Source organism: Falco naumanni, chromosome 1 (genome assembly GCF_017639655.2).
Source record: "Falco naumanni isolate bFalNau1 chromosome 1, bFalNau1.pat, whole genome shotgun sequence".
Lineage (NCBI taxonomy): Eukaryota > Metazoa > Chordata > Aves > Falconiformes > Falconidae > Falco > Falco naumanni.
In genome coordinates, this window is record NC_054054.1 from 101,762,039 (window position 1) to 101,780,575 (window position 18,537).

General features: G+C 48.2%; 1 protein-coding gene across 1 annotated transcript in view; it reads right to left on the reverse strand.

Moving 5' to 3' along the window:
* The window catches only part of GALNT17 (polypeptide N-acetylgalactosaminyltransferase 17), a 212,449-nt gene that overhangs the window by 125,248 nt on the left and 68,664 nt on the right, over positions 1–18,537 (reverse strand). The window contains exons 3-4 of the mRNA XM_040613286.1: positions 11,253–11,419; positions 2,182–2,356 (exon numbers count right to left, since the gene is read on the reverse strand). Of these exons, the coding sequence (XP_040469220.1) occupies positions 2,182–2,356; positions 11,253–11,419 (342 nt within the window). The remainder of the gene's footprint in view (positions 1–2,181; positions 2,357–11,252; positions 11,420–18,537) is intronic.

The window sequence follows — 18,537 nt, forward strand, 5'->3', positions numbered from 1 at the left end:
GCACAGGGGGCAGCTGCCACACGTGGAGCTCAGGAGCTGCAGCCCTGGAGGTCTGGGCAGGTTTAGCGCTCTCCTGCTCAGCTGGCCACGCAAATTCATGGACCAGCTGAAGCTTTCAGCACAAGGAAAGGACTATCTTCACAAACTAGAGGCATTAAGCTGTGGAAATTAATTAAAGCCTCTGAAAGTGGACCTTATATCTTTGCCTGCAGACCTACTATGCCATGTTTTCTCTGGTGTGCTGGTTTAAAAAGGCATTATTGAATAATAATTCCATATTCTGAACTATTTAATTTTCAGTTTTGCAGCATGGGCCAGCTGCACAGGCACAAGCAGCTCAGAGAAGGTGCTCAATGACCACCTGGAGACTTTCCATCCAAGAGCTACAGACCATCCAAAGAAACAGCCTCAGGATGGACAACAAGGAGTCAGCTCTTTCCACAGCGGGTAGTTAAGCCGTGGAGCACCTTTGCCCAACGGTGCTGTGAATACCCGAGGTTTACATGGGCTCAATAGGAAAAAACTCAAGAGGAATGCAGTGGGGGTATCTGAATATATAGACACTATGTCTGCCTCACATCTGCAAATTGTTTGACTTCGCTAGCATGCTCTGAAGGAATACTGTACATCCTAACCCTGCCCGTTTATGCTTTCCCGTCCTTCTGGCTATGGTTAGTGTCACAACATCAGGCTAGACAGGCTCTCGGTTTGACGCAACACAGCTGCTCTCACATACTCCTGTTCCACCTGGCTAGTTACCCCGTGCACAGGCATGATGTGCATCTGCAGGGGAACTGCACACGGATTCCTCTGCTGTCACGCACGGGTGGGCATCCTGCATGAAAACCATCCACAGGCTGGGAAGCCTGGCTCAAAAACTTCCCTTCTGCACAGCAAGGTCATGAAAGATGCATTTCGCTTAAACCATGCTTTAACTAGTCCAGTCTTCCCCCAAATAATTTAAAAAACAAAACAAAACAAAATAAAACAACCTGCGACCCTAAGCAGAACAGGGTAAAGTATTGAAAGCAGGACTATCAGAAGGGTCTTTTTTTCCCTTGGGACACAGTTTGAGGACTATAGCTACAAAATTCACCCCTGGGACATTTGAATGTGTTCAGAGCTGGGGGGGTGCTCACCCTCACCTCTGCAACCCAAGAGCCACCGACTGCCCTGGGCTCAGGCTGCCAGCACGAGGAGTAACTTGCGCTCTGGGTGCCTCCAGTGACAGCGGCTGGTGCAGAACACCAGTGCCAGTCAAGCCCACTCTGCAGAAAAGCTCACTCTCTATCCCTAGAAAAGATGTTTCAAGAGGTCTGGAAACGGGAGCTTTCTCTGTGTTTCAATAAAATCAGGTGTGAGGACTTCATGACCTGAAGAGAGGAACATTTAGCTGGGAATACAGATATCAACATAAGAAACAACTCTTAAAGACACCCTTCAGCTGCATTGTTGTTACAAAGAATTCATAACTCCGCAGAACTTGTTTGAAGCTGCTAAAGCATTTTTCTGGTGGATGTTACTCTCTGTTCAAATTAGACACAAGTTAGCATCTTCTACCTCCACTTTTCTGAACATGGACCATTTACTTTTTAAACTTGGTTAGAGAAAAGCAAAAAAAAAAAAAAAAAATCAGATCACTGTCAGGCTCCTCTCATGTTCTAGACTCAAACTTAAGCCACTGGAACTCAAATGTTTTGAACCTCTGAAAAAATCCTTGTGAAACACCTTTCACTGCTTCTGCACCTCTGAACTCATTTCCCAGCTGCAGAAGAAACAAATCAATCTAAACCATCCAAGCCTTCCCCAGTGGGGTCCAGCTGCAAAAGGCAAGGAAGCAAGAAATATTTTCTCTTTCAATCCATTGTTGCTTGGGCTTTTTTTTAAACTTACAGAAATTATTTAAGGCTAAGGAAAATGGGAAATCAACCTGAAAAATATAAACAGGGGGCAGGGGAGTGTGCACACATAAAAGGAGGGAAAAGGATTACAGAAAACAAGGGCAAGGAAAGGTTTTCCTTGTACCTTCCCATCGCATCTCATCAGTGGCCATTCATTACAGAAAACAGGATTAATAAATGAGCAGACTTATCTGCAGACACATCCTTACAAAATGATGGACTGTCCCTTGTTTAATGCACCCCACACGCTCTAACAGAGACCTTAAGGTTGAGCACCTACCAGCCAGCAGTGAATTCCACATGAGCATCAAAGAACCCAGTGATCTGGCCAGTGGCAGCTTTCCAGCCTTCAATACGAGCTCGGATAAGGCCTTCCCTCTTCTGGTTGCGCACCACCTTCACGAGGCCTGGGTACCGTTTATTGACGTATTCTTCTAGCGGTGCCTTCAGTTCCTCTAGAGAAGAAGCGCCAGAGAACCCATTGAAATGGTGCAACAGTTTTCACCTAAAATAAACCCACTTTATTGATGTATATGAGCATAACTTACTAGAGCCACACAGCTCTCAACACCACTGGGAGGGATATAATAATTTAGGGTTCATCAATGATGACCTGCAAACGACCACCCCGATGCTGGACTGACCACAACCCTTACAAAAGAAATTCAAGGCTGCCAAGAGCATTGCTGTTGGATAACTAAGAAGCCCTTTAGAGGCAAAGGGCAGCAAGAGGCCAGCTAGATCACCTTGCAATATCTAGGTATCACCCCACTGAAACACAAGAATAGAAAGAAGTCAGCCATGGATGCCAGACACTAGTGCTCTGAATTCCTGATGGAGATTTTAGCTGAACGGATTGCTAGAAATGCTGCAAAACCCATCTGAAGTAACTTAAATTGCATCAAAACTGTGTATGAGCTTCACTATCCTTTTTACTCAGCTACCAGAGTTCTTGGCATCTGCCGTATGTTTTCCAAGCCTGCCACCAGAAAAGTCGAAATTCCCCCTGCTTTTATGGTAGGATGAAAGAGATTTCGGCTTTGTTCAGAAGATCCTCATACTGCCTAGCTCCTGTTCGTTGGAAACTTGATCATTTAATTATGTTGTCTGAACCCATATACGTTCTATGGCTGTGAAGGTAATGGATCTGTCAGCCTGCAGTCATTACCAGCATTAAACTTTTTTATTGCTACAAGTGTTGAGTATAAAAGACACAAAGGACTTCGAATGTGGAAGCATATGAAAGGTTACAATAAGGGGTAAGTACTAGTATGGTTTTTTTCAACAATTTGGAAAAGTGCTAGTGTTCTGCCAGAAACCTTGATCCTTTTACTTGCTAGTGCATCAGCTAAATGCACGAAGATCTACTGATGAGAAGTACTCTGTAAAAGCTAAGCAATACCACTGTGTACCAACACAGACTCTTAACACCGTGAAAGCAGTTCCCAAGAATGTCTCTTATCTGTATGAGGCTCCAGGACAGCAGAAAATTAAGATATGGTCTGTGACCCCAAATTATAGTCTACTACCCTTTACACATACTCACTCTCAAGGCAGGGGGCGGGGGGGAAGCTACCATTAATATAATCCACATGGTAAAATACTTGAGACGTATGAGCTATGAGCACAGATGGGCTCCTACACGAAGGAAACGTGGCCATGGAGAGCAAAAGAGCAAACAGCAAGTCCCATCTGCTGGGCTCAGCCCGAGAAATCATCAAAGGAAAAGGGATTATCTGTTCCCTTCCCTTCCGTGCCTTCTTCCAAGCACATAAAATGTGCTTTCTTCAGGCTGCCTTTTTGGGATGGTTCCCCTCACACATCAATTTCCCAAAAGTCTAATTTCACTTTTATGCTGAACTGGGAATAAAAAGAATAAAGCAAATGAGCCCCTTCCTCAATTCAAAGCATCTGCATCACATACATACATCACTCAGCAACTTCCATTTCATGCTGAGCCACTCAGTGAAAAAAACAGTATTTTATTGAGATAACAACTCTCCCAAACGGTTTTAAGGAGACAGAGACACAGATTTCTTGACAGATGAAAACCCAAAAGCATAGTGCTGGCATCTCACGTGGGTTTGTCAGAAGGTAAGTCATTAATGTTACAGACCACTGCATTACAGCCTAGACTGAACAATTAAAACAACTTTAAAATTGGAGTTTTCATCTCAGTTGAAGGAAAACAGGAAAAATCTCCATGGGAATTGTCTGAGTGGCTTGAAAGAGAGTATAGCTCTAGTGGAACAGGGAAGAATTGTAACGTCATGTCTCAAAGGCAGCGAAGAGTGAAGCCTGAGAGACTCCTACGCCCAGCACGCTGTGTCACCAGCAGCTGGTCAGAAAATCCCTGGGGAGCCACAGCCACATCCTCCTCCTTTCTGAAAGGATGCTGGACGCCCACCGGTGCCGGGAGCATGAAGGCTGGTACAGCACACCTGTGCACCTGCGAAACGGTGCGAGGTGACCATGGAGGGCTGGTCAAGAAGATGTTTATGATTAGCATCATCCTGACCCATCACCCCATTCATTAGCAGAGGCCAGAGTGCCCCTTCTCCTGCCCGCAACGCACGCTACAAGCATCCCAAACGGGCTGCTACCCAAGTGGAGAAACGCTCAAGAGAGAGGAAAGCATTAACCAGACATGGGAAAAGTAGCTCCAGGCCCTCTCTTTACCAAGGGCTTCCTTTACAACCTTGCACAGATTTCCAGGTGTTGCTCCCTGCCCTCCCTTCCCGTCTGGCTCAGCCCACAGCATGTGCCTTTGGGGTGAGAACCCGCTTGTGTAAGGTGCCTGCGCAAGCGCAGGGGGCAGAGAGGGCAGCCGCACACCTGTGCTGGCCTGTGCCAGCCTCTCGCCCTGGTCTGCAGCTCTGCAGGAGCGGGGTATGGTGCACAGTGGCTGCCAAGCACCATTTTGGTATTATGAGATACACACTTGGCACTCTACTGGGTGTGCAGCCAGCAGGCACAGGGACGGGGTGGGCTCTGTATTTCATTTCTCAGCACCTCCAGAAGTGCAGGTGTGAAAAATCTGGTACTGGGTAACAGAAGCGAAATGCCAGTCTCCAGGAATGCTCCGCAGAACTCCCACTCACGTATCCAGCAAGCCTTGGCTCAAGCCTCCCCTCACCACCGAGTAGGGCTGACCTGGCTGCGGCGAAAAGCATCAGTGGAAGCCCCACACAGGCAGAGCTGCACCGTCAGAGCTCCCCGGCCCCAAAGACACTGATCCCATGGGACCAGGTGTGCTCAGCTCCTTCCACATGAGCTCTGGCAGGCTGGAAATCATAACTCACATGCAAATCTAATCTTAATCCAAGTCATTTGAAGTCACTCCTAATTTCACCCCACGTTCTCCTTCACTCAGCACCCGCTCATTGAGTGCCGTCAGCATAACAGGAAAACAACTCGCGGCAGCTCTGACGTGCATTATCCAAAAACACGTGGCTTCAGGCCGAAGGTGCGGAGAGCTGCTGCATTAAGGTCAGTAGCAGTAAAGCTTTTCGTCTGTCATATGAACTTAAGAAATATTTCACTCCCGACTGTTGTACCTTTGCAGCACGCACCAGGGCTGTAATAGGAAGGTTGGGAGGTCTGAAGGAGTATGCCAGGAATTAAAAGACTTGCACTAACGGACAACAGCAGATACCCTTCGCTGAAGGGAGTCAGCTTTCACATGAACTGGCAACCTGGCTTTCGGATCTGCTGTTTCAAGGGCTTCATGCAAACTATAGCAGGGGAGTAAGCATCTCACAGTCCAGATAACTTGCTGCCATTCTCTCATCTGTGCCTTCCACAGGGTCCTAACGGTGCTTTCACCCCTTCAGCTCACTGCTGAAAATGAGGATATATACTAGATACTAAGCCAATGACAATTTTGGCGTGACGATCATATGCATAATAATTCTGGATGCAAAGTAATGACAAAGGAAGTCAGGAGCTGAGGTGGGAGCAGAGCAGTGGCTCCCCAGCTCACCTTCAGCCTTCTTAATCCAAGGATCACTTATTTAGGCCACGCACCCACGAGGGATCCGAGTGGGTGGACCTACACAACCCACAGCTTGATCCAAACTAAGCACTGCAACGGAATCTAGAGACTCCTTTCTCTTCTGTACCCTGCGGCCACCACACTCACGCAGCCTCTGAGCAAGCCCGCTGCACCACCCTTCAGAGCACACCCGTGTAATTCCTAAGTCATGTTTATTAAGGATGCAATCCGTATTTGTACATGGGAGTCCTCGTGAACATTTGGTCTCTGCTGTTGCATAAGCTACTTCCAAGGAAGGTTTGCAGAGAGAAACCCCACTGAAAGTGCCAGCAGGTTCAATTTCAATCCTGCCTTTTGTTCTCTATCTGTCCATATCAATCTTCACTGAAGGGCAAGTCCAAGGAACTAGAATCCAATAGACCTGTTGCTCTATTAAAAAACTAATCTGACAGCTGCAGTGACTTACATTATCTATCACAAAGTATTTTGTCACCTACACGAGCTGTCTGGGAAATAGGCCTGCCAGAGAAATTGAACCACCTGATGCCACTGGAAGTAACCACGCACAGACATCAGCCCAGACGCAGCCACGGGAACATCCACTGCTCAGTGCTCCACACTGCAAACCCTGCCCAGATCTCCCCAAATCCCGCTGAAGTCCCCAGAACTAATGGTGGGAACTGCCCGCTGCTGCACAAAGGAAGGAACAAAGACCAAGGGCACCAGAGGAGCCCAAGGAACAACCAATAGTAGAGAATTTCTTGAATGATGATGCCCAGGTGGTCCTTGGGAGCAGACTGCCGCTCCTCTACACCCCTAAGGAAAACATAGTTGTGTTTGCCAGGCTGAGATGGGTGGGAAAAGTCTACAGAGCCCGAGGCTGTTATCAGAAACACTGAAGGCTGGGGGACACAGGAGTCAGGGCTGGGAGGGCGCCACTGCCATGGGAGACACCAGCCCCCCCTTGCCCACACCCTCGCCTGCCTGAAACACCAAAGCCATCGTGGGTTGGACTGCTGCAGCATGAACTCATAAAAGAAACTCCTTCAACAGGCAACAAATGAAAACGAGAATTTTTGCAGCGAGACTCAGAGCTGGGTGAGTCTCTGAAGCTCTTTGCCTGCAAACACTGAAGAGGAAACGGTGGCATGGGGAGCAGGTGCATGAATCCATTCTCATACAGGGCTACAGGCAAAGCTGGTCCCCACTCGGTGCACTTGCCTCCAAGGCTCTGGTTCGTTTGGTTTAGCAAAAGCTAAACAGAGACGAGGGGAGCAGGTCTGCTGCCCTCCTCGCCCGGGCAGGGCCTGCAAGCCTCGGACCCGAGCACACTGGGGCAGCACCAGGGCGGCTGCGCCAAGCGACCCATCTTCAGTCGGAGCAGCTGGAATAAGGAGGTACTTGGGTTGGAGCAGCACCGAGCAAAACCTGAGATATGACTCGGCTTCTTGCAATTCTGCTAAAACCTTCCTCGAAACACAAACAAAACCCAAGTGAGCCAGCTCCCGGGAGAGAGCGCGCGCACAAGCTGCTGTTGTTGCTGTTGAAATGAGCTGCAAACCAAGAAAGCGATATATCAAGTCACAGCTAATATGTTACACCGAGGTAAATTACAACCCATAGCGTGTCTCCCTGAGTGTAGCCAGCTCCTTTAAGAAGTCTTTTATCCAAAGGTTTTCTTTTATACGAAGAGGTTTGCTTTTCAAAGAGATATTATCCCAGATTAAAAATACTAAAAGGCAGACGGCAACAACAACAAAAAAAGGAAGGTGATGATTAAGCAACAGACTCAGACAAAGTGTGCAGCTGCAAGATAACATAACATCTCAGGGGCACATTGCTGCATCCCTTCAACAACCTAGGAAATATGTTATCACTCAGAAACACAACCTGTGCACCAGCTTTGTAATTACACCCCTGCAACAAACACAAACAAAAGCAGCCTCAAAAAGTCTTTATGAAGTATAATGTGCAGCTCAAGGGAGAAGGGGGTTCAAACTACAACTCCCCAAGCTTCTTCCTTCAAGGAGGGAATTTTTTTCCTCCCCATTACAATACATTGGTATCTTTTATCTATTTACAGCTCAGATATAAAGAATCAGAATGACTGTGTTTATTAACTTTTTAATCTCTCGTTGTATACTCCTCTGTTGTGCAGTGGTGTTGTACATACCACGTTACAACAAAGCTAAGAGCAAACATCTACTGAGTCTTCAGAAGCAGTTTGTTCCAGTCTGAAAACCACAAAACACCGCAAGGTTTTGATCGTGTCTGTGTAACTAGTTAGTGGTCCACCTGAAGGGCAAGTAACAGCTGGGGTGTGCAGGGTGCGCAGCTCTTACCTCTGTCCCTGGGACTAATTTTAAGACTTTATGTTGACTTGGAAATCCCAAAGGTCTTTTAATGTTTGCTTTGGGAACACGCTTTGTTATTCCATCACCCTTAGGAGCTGTAGCTCCTCTTCACATCTGTGCAAAGTGCTCCCTGACAAAACCTACGCAGAAACCCCACGGTGTGAAGCCCCGACGTAAGTGTTGAACAACAACCCCGTGGGGTACACACCCCGCCAGCTGCCAGCTGCTGCTCTCTGAAGGTCACCATCCTTTCAGGGGTACAAAACCCAGCCTCCAAAGGCTCTGCCCGGGCTACAGCAACGAGCCATACACCCACAGAAATCGTCTTTCCAACACTCAAGGCTGCTCATAAAGAGGCTAAAGTCATTCCTTCCCTTGCTCAGTCACAACCGTGAAAGCTGCATCCATGCAACCCCATCCTCTGCTCAACACATACGCTTGATCCTCCAGGATTCAGCTCTAAATCTCAGAACTCACGAGAAACTATTTTCCTGTAATTATTTTCCTGCAGAAGCCAAATGTACGTATTACAATGACTCTAATATCTAAAGCATCAACAATATGATGCTGCTATTGCTGCTCACAATTACTTCCTACCATTAGTGGGTACTATATGACAACGTTATTACCATTAATAATTCTTTGCTGTCAGTGAAGCTCCTTGTTGATGCAGAAAGCAAATGTATGGGTCCCAGAGAGACATTCTGGTTTGTATCATTCTTTTACATGAGAAAACTAGATTATTACACGCTTGGGAGGAGCTCTCCATAAACACCTGCCAAGTTATCTCATTATCGTCCTTCAAACCCCTCCTTAAAAAGATCATTTGTCATGATGCCTACAAAGATTCAACAGCACAGTACTGACATTTCTAACTAACCCTACCAGCTAATAGCATCACCTCATTCCTGACACCCACCCTCCTTGTATGCTTCCATTACAAGGTTTCTGAGGACAGAACCACCTCGGTGTTCAGGTGTTGTACAACCCAGTCCCGGCCCATCACTAGGGACCCTGGGCACTCGCAATCCTGATGCAACCAATGCATCCTCTGTTGGGATCCAGAGCACGCGTCACCTAGGTGCAAGAGGAGGCAGGGATTTTCCCACCTCCTGCATGTGACGCATGAATTTGTCCCTCGGTGTGGGTCAGCTCCCTGCATCTGCCTCCCTGGCTAGGCGGGTGCCACAGGACACTCCAACACAACCAAGGCAGCTCGGTCAGCCTGCAAAAGCAGGCTCAGGGATGTGCTTGAACACGCTGCAAGCTTCGGCCACCTATCTCCCTGCCCTGTCAACACCCTGCCATCATCCAGCCCCACCACCAGACCCCACCAGCACCAGCCCAGCCCTCGCAGCAGACTGCCGGAGAAGCTGGTGCCTTGCAATCTCAGCAGTGGATAAAGAGATTTCATTCTGCATCCTCACAGACAGCTGCAGGCTCGGCTTACTGGGAGGGCGATGCTTTTTGAAAGGATTTGTTTCATTGTCTTGTGCTTTTCAATAGTGTCTCCAGAGTCCTTGACTCAGTATTAGCCTCAGTGCTGCATACTGAATGATGGGTGGGAGCTGTTCAGAAACATGTTTCTTTGTGCATGGCAATGGGTAGAGAAGCTCAGTAATTATTACCAGTGGGTTCTCCCTTAAAGAGCGTTCTTCCCCTCAACCCATCGATACAGTAAGATTTTGAGAAGCAGCATCTCATTTTGAAATTTTGAACCCCTTAAGCACTGGGCAATGCTAAATACTGCAGCGACAGATCACCTGCACTTTCTCCTGGCTAGCCAAACCATTCCAGTTCCAAATCCCACAGCTTCACTGGTGCACATCATGCTAGCTTTTGCACTAGAGCTGCTGTGATTTCCATCAGCTGAGGAGCTGCCCTCCTGTTTCTTTTACTGGTAATTATAATTCATCAGCTTTCTATGGTGCTCATTACTGTGGTATTTCAGTGCCTATTTTTACAGGCTTGAATAGCTTGCTGTATACCATCTCATCTCACTGCAGACAGACGAGCAACCTCTCAGGCTCCCTCTGGAAATGAGCTCTCCACGTCCCACACCCTCCCTGTTCTTCCCTTCTGATCGCAACATCCACAGCACACGCCTGTTATTTTTTTAAAATAATACTAAAAGCCTGCAGTACAAATCAAGAAGGCAGTAATCAGACTAACTTAACTATTTGCTGTTCTTCATTAAGATTTTAACTACCCTAATGACATTCTCCAACTGTATATTGGAGGGGGAAAAAAATCTTGGAAGAATCTCGGTCTGAAAATGCTTCCACATGAAACCACCTCCTGCATCCTTGTGCTACCCAGACCAGCAGGGAAGGGATCACAGCAGTGACCGAGCAGGTGGAACCAAACGACACGTGTGTAACGTGGGAAACCAGAGAGCCCCTTTCCGCATTCTGTCACGGCCTGACCTGAGCACACTGAGTGTGTTTGTTTCCTCTTCTGCCTCTTTATTTATCCTTCTCGTATCAAAAACATAATGTTAAGAGGACAGAGGGCCTCTGCAGGGGCCCAGCCATTTAGCAAGCCTTGGACGGTATTTTGCAGATAGGGAAACTGAGGCACGTGCAGAGAAAGTCTCATTTCACACCCCTGCCAGGGGCCAGTGCAGGGTACCTCGCTGGGCTCTTGTCCCTCAACTTTGTATTAAGTATTTCGGGGTGCACCTCCGCAACCAAAGTGCTGTTATGAGAAACAAGGACTGAAACCAGAACTTCTGAATGTTAAAGGTAAGATCATTTCTGGTTTCTTTTAGCCTTCTAGCTTTCAGCTACACTTTCCGTCAATAATTATCTCAGATTCTGACTTTGGTTTCATGCTGTTCCACTGTCGCTACAGGAGAAAGCTGGTGTGGCGGCCAGCACGCCCCACACCCCACACCTCCCAGCAGCATCACCGCTCCCAAAGCAGTGTGACTGCTCCACCAGGTTTTAAGGAATGAAACGCCCTCTGGGTGTTATGGAGATCTGGGATCCCAGCGCCGCTAACCTTCATCGCTGTTGTCATCCACAAGGATAATCTCCTTCAGGAGGTGAGCTGGCGTATGATTAACCGCGCTGTGCACTGACCGCAGGATAACAGAGAGTGCTTCGTTCACGAAGATGAAGATGATGGAGATCTGGGGTAGGTCCTTGCCGTATTTCAGCTCTTTGCACCTGCAGCACGAAGGGCAGAGAGAGAGGCATGGTTAGCAGAGCACGCAGCGCAGCGTTTGGAGCCAGGCACACACTGAGCAGTGCCAGACGATGCCAACATCCCCCCCGCCTCGCACAGCCAGTGCCACCCGCGGTCCACAGGGCTGTCGGGACGAGGCAGCAGCGCCAGAGCCTCCTCCGGGCTCCGAGAGCACTGAGGGCAGCGTGCAGAGCTACACGTCGCACGGCTGAGGCTGGGCACACATGGACACCACCCATGTGTACGTGGGTAATGAAAACCAGCCTCCAGAGGAGAGAAAATGGTTTTACCATCTAACGTGGAACTGCTCGGTCCTGTTTTGTTTTAAGATTAATTGGTGCTCAGAAGCCAGCCTTGCTCTTAAACGGCACTTGTGAATTTTCTTCCCATTTGCTTTGGAATGACATGAATATGAAATGACTCTTGGTTAAATGGTCTTAATAAATGTTTTAGCTCTCTCTGCAGATACTTCTAAATACATATCTGTCTGGAGCACCCCAGCAGAGCACTGCCATGGACTGGTATCTTTGTACTTCACAGCCAGAATAGACAGGTTAAAACCAAAAACTTGCCACCATTGATCTGGGTTTCAGGAGTAATTGCTTAACTCGGGCCGGGTTTGTGGCTGGGCATCTGCTTAGACGCATTTCTGGGTGTCAGAGAGGGACGACAGCGCAGGGAGCTCTCAGGTCACCCTCACCAGCTCTGTCCCTGGCCAGCAACAGGTTCACGTTCCACCGACACGCCAGACCCTGAGCCCACGGAGCTCAGCACGGAGCAGAGCCAGGGCAGCTCCACGTGGAAGGGATGTCCCAGGCAGCTGCAGCTCCCCGGGGAGCGCACATCCTTCCCAACGACGTACAGGCGGCGTGTTCAGGCCACACTTTATCCTCACCAGAAACAAACCTTAACGAAGTACTCGCAGAGAGCAAACACGCAATCTCCAATACTTCAAACAATTTAATCCAACTCTCTGGCTTTCCCTACAATAATGTGTGTGAGGGAAGAAAATGAGCCACCCCGCTCCCTTCTCCGCATTCATGACAGATTAGACATGCAACATTAGCAGTGTTCGCAGAATTACAATGAGCATTTACCAAGTAAATCCTGCCCAGATAAGCAAGGAAAGACCGAACGCACAAACGACATCATCCCAGGGTTGCTTCAAGCTCATTGACTCCCCAAGAACGACTCCGTATTTAATTGTGCTGGGTGTTTCTCAGGCAACAGCAGGCATTCTTCAGACTCCAAAATGAGACTTGGGAGACAAAGATTTTCACAGAAACACAGTTCTTTATGAATCTTCTCTAGTTAAGCAAGTATACTGGATAAAAACAAGGTTGTATTTCTTGATTTAACTACTGCTTACCCTAAAGCAAGCCAAGCTCTCTACAAAAGGGAGCATGCCAAATACGGAAAACTATCTTCCAAAGGGAAGATCTCTCTTTAGAATGAGCGAACAGTCGTGATGGGGTAAAGTGACAATTGACCCTGAAATCCTGCCATGGGAGTCAAACTAAACTGACTCAGAGATTAAAAACCTGCTTTTCATACACGTCAATACATGCTAAGCTGAAGAGAAGGTGGTCACAGCAGCAAGAGTATTTCCTTTTAATCATCGCACACCTCTGGGCAGCCTTCCCCCGGGGCGTGCTTCAGGGGGATAATGAGCTCAATTTATGATCAAAGAGGTTTGGAGGAAAATCCAAACCAAGCCCTTTGAGGTTCATCTCCCACTCATTCGCATTCACCCTGCACCACTCTTTATCAGGGTTCTCCTTCCTGGATTGCTGAGGACAGGCGAACAAAGATACAGGGAGAAGAGATAAGTCCGGGGAAGGAGTGGGCATGTCAAATACCCACATTGTTCATACGCACAAAGCTGCAATTCTCCCAAGGCGGGCGGGGGGTGGCGGGGAGGCAAGGGTTTGCACGAACACCGTGCTCTCAGGTGGCTCTGGTTGCAACCACAGGAGATGGGAAGACAGCAATTTAAAACCAAATGAACATCAAGTTTGTCAGTCTTCCTCGCACAGGTCCTCTTCAGCTGCTTGTGCAAAAAGCAGTCAGGCGGAGCGATGCTCTGCCCGCAGCCACGTGCTGGTGGACTCCAGCCCCCGGCTCCAGCACAGCGGTTTGCTACGGACAAGCTGACCTGTCAGCAGATATTCCTGCAGCGTGCAGAGAAACACCTGGCACACCAGGGCTCTCCTGCGGCCAGAGAAAGGGAAAATATTTTTTTTTTAAAAAAAAGGAAAAGGAAAATAAAAATAATTTTTAAAAAGTGCTTGAGCTCAAACATAATTAGAAGGGCCAGCAGAGAACTTGTTGAGAAATAGCAAGAATGATGAGTACACAAGGTGGGAAGTGAGGTTTTCGTTGGTCGGTGGTTCGGTGCTTTTCTTGTAAGTATTTTAAATAGAAAAGGGACTGACCTGGACTCTGTGCTTCAGCCTTATCGTTCAGACCATTTACAGGGGGAGGCAAAGAGGTTTGACTGTTTTACTCTTAGAAACGTTTGAGACATCAGTTCTGGGAGGATTTACTGTCCCACGGCGAGTTGGCAGGTCAGGACGCTGTGGGTCCCGCCGGCAGACGAGGCTGCCCGTGGCTGCAGCCTGCAGAACTCTGCCCCATCCACCTCCTGCAGCCCAGCCCAGCACCTCTCCAGCCCCAAGGGGCTGCGCTCTCTGCCTGAGGTGGGAAGACACATAACGTGAAACCTCCGCCACCTCCAGCACTTCGAGCAGAACGTGGAGGAACGGCACAGGGCAGCCAGCACCGAGCCCAGGGCCCAGCTGGGGCAGGGACAAGGGGCTGGGGGACGAGCCCCAGGCAATGCAGGGGCTATCAGCCCACACCTGAGGGACATGTCCCCCTCTGCCCACAGCCACCGCCTTCGGGCGAGAAAGCGCCTGGCTGCTCACCGGGCTACCTTCAAAATTCAGATCCCGGGCCAAAATACTTCCGAATTCCAGATTCAAGTCTTGCTAATTATCCCAAAAGGGACACATGGGGCCAGGACTGGATCCCAGCACCGCTGCAGTCCTCTGCTCAGACCGTGGGCTGGTCTCTTTGGGGATTAGCAAATTAATGAGATAAATGTGATACTCCAGAAGGTTCTCAGGGGAGCTCAAGACCAAGCAGCACACGGGAGACAAGAAGCTCTAGGAATAAACATGTGCTGAGGCTTTTGCAAAGATCTTCTAAAACCTGAATTAACAGCAAAGCAAATCCATATCTTACACGTAGGCTGGAAAACCTTTGCAGCAGCTCCTAACATCTTCTAGGGGAGAATCTCAGGGTTTATTTCCAACACTCAGCTCACACCGCATCTGGCCTGCCCACAAACAAGCCTCGGTCCAGGAAGTTGGGATTTTCAAGGGAACGCTCCATACATTTGAAAACTACTGAATTTAAATAAAATACAATGGATAGACCGCCACAACATGTTCCTGTTGGTGTCAGTGACTAGCTACCCATGGGATTAAAGACCAGCACTTCGTTTTAAATTTAAAGTTGCCCACTTTCACTTGTCCATCGTTACCAAAAGGCTGCCTCAGACACTTTTTCCTGCCCATGTTCCAGGTGCTGAACCTGCAGGTGGACCCGAGGCAGAGCCGCAGGCCCCAGGCACAGAAGGGCGATACCTGGCCTGACCGGGGACAACTGAGGAGGCTGCAGCTGACGCCCTGCAATCAATCCCCTCTCTGCTAGATGAGAAACACTCGACTGGTATGGCACAGAACACTACTTACTTGCCAACAGCTGTAAATTAATTAGCGCAGGTTACACAATAACATTTCCCCGCTAAAGCCTGCCCTCTCCACTTAAATGTAGGCTGGCACCTGCTTGCAGGATTTATATCAAAATATCAGGAATCAATAGCCAAAAGAAACAGATACCTAACATTCCTGTCTCTCATTTAGATCAATGGGTTATCAGAGTGAGAGGCATTTTATGTCCCATTAAATCATGCTTGACTACGTCCCATTAAATCATGCTCACAAAACCAAGTTTCAAGAGGCTGGGAAAACCTCCCGGCATCTGGCATTTCGGCATCCAAGCACCTCGCTGAGCTCTCACTGAGAGGTGTCACTTGTCCTTAAGTTGGGGAGAAAGGGGGTTCATTCCATCCTTGGTCCACAGCTCTCACACGTCTTTTATTCACTTCAAAAACAGACTGACAGACCAACCACAGATACCGGACCCAGCATGAAACCCTGCCCAGCCTGTCCACGGAGCAGCTCCCCGTGTCCTCCCCACCGGCCCCGCAAGGGAACCAGGGTGGCGGATGGACGCAGGGGCTATGGCACCACTGGGCTATGCACACTGTCATCTTTCTTGGGTCCAAAACCTTTACTCTACATGAAACCCAAGTTTGCAATCAGGAGAACACACAAGGAAATATATGAAATAGAATATATTAACGGAGGATATTTTTTACTGTGAATTCCTTGCAATTACTGCTTTACGTCCAAAGCCATTCGGAACAAATGAAGGATTAGATGGGGAGGTGGGGGAAGGAGAAATACAGCTGAGTTTATGCTGACAGCTTGGCATACACCAGGCCATATCAATCAAGAAAACTGATTTCAACACACACACACAAAACCAACAACCTCCCCCCCCCAAAAAAAAAACCCAAACCAGCCACCCCAGTTTTGCTATTAAGTATGTTTGTCTGCTGCAGGAGCCTGGCTTTGAATCCCCCGATCGCTTGTTTTATGCCCACCACAGAGCTGTAAATCTGCTCTTCAGTGCAGCAAGTGAGATCAGGGTGTTTACTGGCTGTCCCAGCAACAGAAAAGGGATATCCTATCATTTACTGCTCTGTGATTCCACAGCAGAAAAATAGCCTGGAACCACAGCAAGCACTCCTGGAGCACAAAGAGGCCACAAAATGGCAAGTAACATTTACAAAACACTTCTTCCTGCTCAGGGAGATTTAACACGATCCCACTCTATTACTCAATTAATACGTATCAACTGTCTTCTGGGGCGCAAAGGTATTGCCATAATCACCCAGCATCACACTGTCCAGTATCAGGCAACTGAGCCAAACTCAGGTGGTTTCTGCACCTTTACTGTCCCAATACAAGCCATTTATCAGCACTAATCAGTGCAGCTTATGAACACCCGGGAACATGGACTGACCCAGGGCCGAACAGGCACTCACGTGGCTGGCGGTTCAGCTGCAGACCAAGCCATGCTTGCGCAGAGCTGCCGGTGGATGTCCACGCCGACAGTGTGACCCGACAGCTGGAGCGCGGTGCGCCTCCTCCGATGGATGACAGGTGCTGTCCAGTAGCACCTTTCACAAAAAAAAAACACCAATCTAATTGAAGATACAGCAACGCATTATTTTCTTTCAAAGTCCATAACCACCAACAACAGGACCATGAACTCATCCTCTGGAAAAAAAGAGCAACAGAGTTCGGTCCAGAGAGGGGCTGGACAGACAGACCTGCAACTTGCTTTCCTTCCCAGATTGCAAAGCAGAAACACTGCTAATGCTGAGAGATCCAGTAATCACTAATCCCAGGGGCTGCATCAAAGATTATATTCATCGCTGGCTCTAGAAATTATCTTCCACCTTCCGTGATACGTCTCACTCAGGCCATCCACTCTTGACAGCACACACATCTATTTTGCACAGAACCTCAAATCTTCATGACTGTCAACTTTTCCCTAATTTGTGCCTTTTCTACTGCCTCCTTCCCCCCAGTTCAACATAAATATGCCTACCAAAGTTTTAAGTGACGATTAAATACCATTAAGCAGAAAGTATAGCTGTCCTCACTTGCAGTGAGGAGGCAGAACTCCATAAATTTGAAAAGCCTGCTTTGGTCAGATGTGCCTTGGCTTTCAAATATGTCCAATGTTTTAAAGGTCATACTTGGATCTAAATAAAAACAGGCTTCATTGGGCTATCTGAAAACGATCCATCAGTAAACCTGATTTTCCTACTGATATATTTCTAATAAATCATTCTTAATGCCTATTCTCTACCCTGGAGTCCCCTGGAGCCATCCCTCCAAGTGAGGAATGGGGTGCAGAGGTTGTCTGTCAAGACCCAGAGATGAACTGGGAGGACTATCAGGTGGTAAAGAGGTATTAGACAAATACTGTTGAAGGAAAAGTATCCGCTGCTGCAGACCCAGAACACTGATGATGTGGTTAAATCACAGTTTTAAGCAAGGTAGAGAAAAATCTAACCTCACACCCACCGTGCCTTAAAACACTTGAGTAAAACAGTCTCACCATCTGTTTTGAGACATATTTTTGCATTGTATGGAACCACACAGACACAACATTTTGCCACAAGCTGTTTTCCTCCAGGCTGGTGCCACCCCAGCGCTGCCCGAGGCACGAGGCATGGTTTGGAGCAGAGGTTCTGGTTTGGAGCAGAGGTTCTGGTTTGGAGCAGAGGTTCTGGTTTGGAGCAGAGGCAGAGGTTCTGTTTGCAGGATTTGGCCATTCACCCTTCGGTGTGCAAACGCACGCCCCAAAGCGCTCACCCGAATCTCCACCACAGCACAACCCCTGCTGTGAAGGTCCCTTCCGACTCCACGCTCAGCTCAGTTCCTTACTGTAAGTGATGCCAACACAAAGGCAGGTGAAGCCAAACAGAAAGCTCAAGAAATGCCAATGAAAAACAAAAAAAACCCTTCTCATAAAAGCAGCACTAAAACGTACCCTACATCACAAGGGAAGCAGCAGTGCATGGGGTCCTGGAGAAGACCATGGTGCCGAAACCAAAGAGCAGAAGCCACATCAGAGCCTGAGGAGAGGACAATTACCATCCCCATAGCTGCTTTTTTATTTTTAAACACACACCTAATGAGTAACTGAAGCACTCCGTTTAGTGCTCTACAAAGCAGAGAGGGATTTTACCAAACCCTTACATCCAATAACCAAGAGAAGCCAGCAACCCTCCTATATGCTGCGCACAGCAGGAAAGGACACTAGCGTGCTGAAGATCCCCAAAACACAGTCCCACCCCAAAGAACAGCACCAGGTGAGACTAATTCCTGCTCACTTTGAGCATCAGTGCAAGGTAACTGTTGTCAGGAGAAAGTAGCACGTCCTCCTTGGA